This window comes from Petaurus breviceps, unplaced genomic scaffold (assembly GCF_028583685.1).
Source record: "Petaurus breviceps papuanus isolate PSGF00001 unplaced genomic scaffold, PetGlider_PUasm1.0 90925, whole genome shotgun sequence".
Taxonomy (NCBI): Eukaryota; Metazoa; Chordata; class Mammalia; order Diprotodontia; family Petauridae; genus Petaurus; species Petaurus breviceps.
This window is the reverse complement of record NW_027187380.1, coordinates 12327096-12333131: the sequence shown is the minus strand read 5'-3', so window position 1 is coordinate 12333131 and position 6036 is coordinate 12327096. Positions and strand designations below refer to the sequence as shown.

At 46.8% G+C, this 6036-nt stretch overlaps 1 protein-coding gene across 1 annotated transcript in view; it reads left to right on the top strand.

Moving 5' to 3' along the window:
* The window catches only part of MYO15B (myosin XVB), a 31573-nt gene that overhangs the window by 16543 nt on the left and 8994 nt on the right, over positions 1 to 6036 (top strand). The window contains exons 17-24 of the mRNA XM_069076861.1: positions 3 to 240; positions 343 to 433; positions 664 to 892; positions 3203 to 3315; positions 3499 to 3558; positions 4338 to 4413; positions 4710 to 4828; positions 5527 to 5645. Coding sequence (XP_068932962.1) covers positions 3 to 240; positions 343 to 433; positions 664 to 892; positions 3203 to 3315; positions 3499 to 3558; positions 4338 to 4413; positions 4710 to 4828; positions 5527 to 5645 — 1045 coding nt within the window. The remainder of the gene's footprint in view (positions 1 to 2; positions 241 to 342; positions 434 to 663; positions 893 to 3202; positions 3316 to 3498; positions 3559 to 4337; positions 4414 to 4709; positions 4829 to 5526; positions 5646 to 6036) is intronic.

Sequence of the window (6036 nt, the reverse complement as noted above, 5' to 3'; positions counted from 1 at the left end):
AGGAGGAGACAAACCTAAGAGTGAAGATGGTGCTGGAGCCAAAGCAGGAGATGAAGCTAAAAGTGACATTAGCCCAGAGGCCAAAAGCCAAAAGGAGAATAGGGAAAGGCCTCCAGGTACTGTGGTATGGAGCTCAAAACCAGTCCACAAACTAGAAGAGCCCAGCAAAGAAATTCGTAACATCATCAAGATGTACCAGAGCCGCCCTGCACCAGTGCCTGAACCAATACAGCCCACCAGGTCAGGACCAAGAGGTTACCAGGAATTGGAGGAAAGTTTTCCAAAGGGATGGTGGGGAAGCCTCCCTGGGACTGATCCTCTGTCTCCCTGTTCCTTCCCTAGGAAGCCTCAAAAAGCTTTCATAAAGAGGAATGACCCCAAGGATGAGGCCCTGGCCAAACTGGGTCTTAATGGCAACTATCTGCCTCCTTCGGTGAGCCTGAGGGACTGGACCCTTGAAATCCTGGGTTTTACAATTCTGACTCCTTTTCTGTTCCTTCTCATTCTTGGGGAATTCTGTATGTGTGAAGGAGCAAAAATCTTATGGTCCTCTTCCCCATCCCTTCTTGGCTTTAGACTGACTTGTCATCTTGTGGGCCTCTGAGAGAAGGGAAAGGTGCCTAGCGGGCTCAGGTCCATGAATAATTCTCAATTTCCCCCTAGCCATCAGCTCTGGGCCCTAAGAAGGACTCACCACCACCTGTTGCACGGCGGCCCACATCCTCCATCTCCTTTGAATCTTCTAAATCCATCAAAGAGAAGCAGAGACCCCTGATGGATTTGTTTGCTCCAGTCCAATCCAAGACCTCAGTTCCTCAGCCTCTATCACCCCTTCCTCCACCTCCACCTCCAGCTTCTCCCCCATCAGAGAATCAGGCCCCACCCCGTTCAGGTGAGGAACCCCCCCAGATCCATCCTCGTCACTCTCAGTAGTGCCTTTCAGGGTTATCTGTATCATGGGTTTCTGGGGAGGCAGGAGTCTGATGACCTTTATGGTAAGAATGGGTTTCCAGGTTGTATTACTCTGACATGGCAGAAGAGCAGAGATTAAAGGAACTCTAAGGTCTCTTCTAACTCTGAGATTTTCTGATTCTTTGGCTTTATAATCGAATCTAGGTGTCCCTAAATTAAGTTTATTTCCACCCCCAAGTGACAGCCATCTTGAAGAGGGGGGTGGGTTGGAACTGAATAGGTCTCATTGCTCTGGCTAGAGAGACTTTTATTTTCCAATATGGGGGAGGTGGGCTGGAGCACTGGGCGACGGGAAGGGTGTTAAATTGTCACAAGCTAAATCCTCTTCAGGGGTGGTTTGCTAGCTTAGTTGGTCACAGGGCTGTGGATTTAGAACTGTACCAGTGTAGTGGAGTACACCTGTAATTCCTGCTACTGGGAGAGGCTGCTGGATTGTTTGAGTTTGGGCTAAAGATGATTAAGTGTCCACACTAAATCTGGAACCAATATGGTGAGGTCTTGGAGAGTGGAGGGCCACCAGGTTGACTAAGGATGAGAGAACTGGGAAGTTGGAAAAATGGAGATAGGTAAAGTTTCTGTACTGAACAGTAGTCAGTGCTTGGATCTAGCCATAAGTGATATTGTACTTCCAGTCTGGATGAAACATTCCTTCCCTCCCTGTCCCCCCAAAAAAAATTAGAGGTAGAAGGGACCTTAGGGGTCATAGATGAGGAAACTAAGGCAAACAGGGTTAAGTGACTTGTCTGAGGTGAGATTCAAACTTAGGTCTTTCTGACTCCAGGCCCAGTCCTTCTCAGGCAACCTTGCCCAAGGTTACACAACTAATTACTATTACTAAATAATTACACAACTCATAAATTGAGGCAAGTTTTGAACCCAGGTCTTGCTGATTCCAAATTTAGTGTCTTAGCCAATCTACCATATAAAAGAAGGAGGTTAGAGGTTGGAGAGGAGCTAAGGAATAATGGAGTATCCCAGGTCCAAGAATATTCTGGGATTTTGGAAGGTTAAGAATCAGAATTTAAAAGATGAGAATAATAGGAATGGAAATCCAGGTATAGTTCACCTAAAGTCATTAATTTGTTCAGGGAAAACATTACAGGACCTTGTTCTGTAGAAATACCATGATAAAAGCTTTGGCAGTCATTCTAATATTGGATTGGGCCACATTATTTGGAGCAGAGGTGGGTATATCAGGGCTAGGACTGCTGACCTTGAAGAGTGAAGGTCCATTCTTCCTCTTAAGCTCTTCTCTCTTCAGGGAGTCCCTGGGGAAGGAGACGCTCATCAAACAATTCTTTCTCCTTTCCCTTATCCTCCACAAACCAGCCTCGAGTGCTTCCTGCTATAAGACACTTTTTCTGATCTCTTTCTACCCCCATCTATGTGGCTTATCACTTTTATTAGTGATTTTTCCCTCTAGATCTTAGTTTGTCTTGCTTTATATAGACAAATTTGGTGACGGAGACCTCTGATTTCATTGGTAAAGGGAACTCCCTCTACCAATTCAATGAAATTGTCATCTTCTTGGTAATTTAGTCCTAGAGTTGCCATTTCTTAAACTGTGGGGTCTTAATCCACAGTTTAAGAAGCACTGAAGGGGTCACGAGTGTAAAAAGTTTGAAAAGCCCTGGAGCACTGGGAGGTTCCAGGGGTGGGGAACCTTTGGCCTTGAGGCCACTTGTGAGCCCCTAGGTCCTCAAGTGTGTTCCTTTGACTGAATCCAAACTTCACAGAACAAAGCCCAAAAGAAGTTTGGATGTCGGTGCTAATATAATTCCTATTTTACAGATGAGGAAACTGAAGCAGACGGAAGTTAAATGACACAAACAAGCTATACCTGAGACTGGATTTGAATTCAGGTCTTCCTGACTCATGGTTCAGCGCTCTAACCACTGCCCTGCCTAGCTACTTCATGGGATTTGGGATGCTGCTAATAGCTAGGTGGCGCCATAGTGCATAGAGTGCTGGGCTCAGAGTAAAGAAGGCTCATCTTCCTGAGTTCAAATTTGGCCTCAGACATTTACTAGCTGTGTGACGCTGGGCAAGTCACTTAACCTTGTTTGCCTCAGTTTCCTCATCTGTAAAATGAACTGGAGAAGGAAATGACAAACCATCTTTGCCAAGAAAACTCCAAACAGGATCACAGAGTTGGACACGACTGAAAGGACAGTGACAAAGGAAAGCACAGAGTTTTGGAGTCTCTAATGTTACTTTTTCTGATCTCTAGACCCAGTTCTGTCCATGGGGGATGAACATATCAGTACCCAGTTGCTTCATCCCTCAAGCAGCGTTTCCTTTGCTTATGCCAATGCCACCTGGAGGCTATTCCTTCGAAAAGAGGTAGGGAGATGGTGAGTCTTCTGTTCTCTTCCATTATTGGCCCTGTCCCCTCTTCTCAGTGCTCCTGACCTGGCCTTCCTAGAGCCAGTAATGGTCCAGGATAGGAAATGAGGGGGCTAGACAGAAGTAGGGCCTTCCGATTTCCATCTGGACAATGGCTCCAGATCTCTGTACCTCTCACAGGTGTTCTACCCCCGGGAGAACTTCACTCACCCTTACTGTTTGAGACTTCTTTGTGAACAAGTGAGTACTAGCTTCTTTATACCCCTCTCCCTGAAAGGGACAATTTGTGATCTTGTGTCAATATCCTTCCACTTCATGACACTCCAAGTAGTTTCACACTGCCCCGACCTTTGAGAATCTCAGCTCTGGTCCTCTTTTTTCCCCCCTTACTTGCGTTCCATCCTCCAGAATCTCCGCTCTCTTCCTTCCCTCCCTTCCCATCTCTTGCCCAAGGTCACTTAAAATTCCTAGTCAATGGGCATTTCTGTTTCCATTTAGGTAGTTGAGGTAGGGTAGATTATGAAGCAATCTGATGAAACTGATTCGAGTTCTCTCTCCCAGGAGCATTTTCACTTTAAAGGAGGCCATGCTTCTTAATGCCTAATGCCAATGCCTAATATAGGCATTAAAGAATGATTGGTAATACTTTAGGCAGTGGAATTCAATGAAACCCAGGCAATAAAGGACCCCTCATAGCATTTCTTAAGTCGCAGTCCCAACCATGCCTATGTATAAGATTGATTTTCAGTTGGTGAAGGGGGAGTACTAAGAGACATAGACATGCCCGAAGATGAAAGCGAGGCATTGAGAGACACAAAGATAGGCATACACACAAGCATTGAGGGGCAGAGGGAGCCAGGAATCGAGACACAGACAGAAAGAGACAGACTGATGGGGGAATAGAGGTATTACCCTTTAAGAGGCTGGGACTACTGGTATTTCTGTCTGTAGTCATTCCTTGGGAGGTTGACTCTCACCCTAGAAGTCCCCATGGTAATGAGATCTTGCTACATCCTCAGATTCTGCGTGACACCTTCACAGAGTCCTGTATCCGAATCTCCCCAGAGGAACGGAACAAGATGAAGGATATGCTAGGTATTGAGACAAAGAAACTTTGGGGTTGGTAGCGATCGTCAAAAAGATGGGAGAATCTTGTGTTCTATGCATTGGGAGACAAAGTCATATTGGAGAAGGTGAGGAAAATGGAGATGGAGGTATCTGTGGTGGGGTCTCTGGAAAGGGACTTCCCCCTCCATTCCATTCAGCAGTAATCTAGGTAATCTAAGACCTTGGGTAGTCAGCATAGGATAAGGCAGTTACTTAGAGGGAGAAGGGAATTGTCAAGGAAGATAGGTGGGCTAGTGGCCAAGTTAAGAGTCTCTTGTCTACAGCGGACTTGCAGGTGGGCATGGATGCCAGTTCCATCATTGAAGATAGTACCAAGAAGAGAATTGTGGTAGCTGCCCGTGACAACTGGGACAATTACTTCTCTCGAATCTTCCATGTCTCGGTCAGTGCAAACCCTACATAGCCCTGGCAGGGCCCCCTATTTGGAACTGGGCAGGGTTGGGGGGAGGTATTCTTCATAAGTCCTAGTTTGCCCAAGTATGTTCTTTGGGGCCTTGGAATGTCATTCCATGTCCTCCACCCATCAAAGTCAACCACTGTGGTGAATGCAGTGTCTTATGTACTGGGCATTATGGAAGGGTAGGAAAATAGAAGGGCGGTCCCAGTCTAACCAGAGAGACATGATTCTTTCCTTCAGGAACCTCCTAGTCTAACAGAGGAGACACAGTTCTTGCCCTTGAGAAGAAGCCCTTAGTCAGATAAGGGAGACAGAACATAGCTCCTGCCATCAGGAAGGAGTCCATGAACTTGGTGGCAATGACAGAATGGACAGAAGGACATAAACAGGGGGCAGCTAGGTAGTGCAGTGAACAGAGCACCGGCCCTGAGGACCTGAGTTCAAATTAGGCCTCAAACACTTGACACTTACTAGCTATATGAACTTGGGCAAGTCACTTAACCCTAATTGCGTTGCCTTCTCCCCTCCAAAAAAAAAAAAAGACACATTTCCATAGCACTCAAGAAGCAAAATTCATGAATTTACCAGTGTCATATCTTGGCACCCTCCTCACTCTGCTGGGGATTTTCCCTCCTTTTCCCATGATTCCCCTGCCAACAATGTGACCCTGAATTCCCCTACAGGGGGAGAGTGGCAGTGATATACAACTTCTGGCTGTGTCTCATCGGGGTCTTCGCCTGCTCAAAGCTGTGAATAATACCACCTTCCTCACAGATCACCTCAAGACTCTCCGCAGCTACAGGTTAGGAGGGGTGGGAGGTGCCAGTAGACACTGGCATCCTACCATGTTTCCCTGATAATAAGACCTATCCCGAAAATAAGCCCTCCCCTTACTGTGTAAGATTCCTCTAAAATAAGCCCTCCCCCGAAAATAAGCCCTATTGAGATTGCTACTGTAGTGAAGGTGATCCCCTGCGCTACACGCTACATTACAGTACCCTCTGTATGCACCGTTCCCCCCCGGGTGAAATGCATGCTGCGCTCCGAGCTGCATCCAATCAGAGCTGCAGCAGTGAGCGCGTCATCCTGTTCTTCCCTAGTGATTTGCTTGCTGGTGCCATTGAGAGCAGTGCCGCAGAGGAGAGCTGAGGCAGGACAACATAAGCCCTCCCCTGAAAATAAGCCCTCTGGTG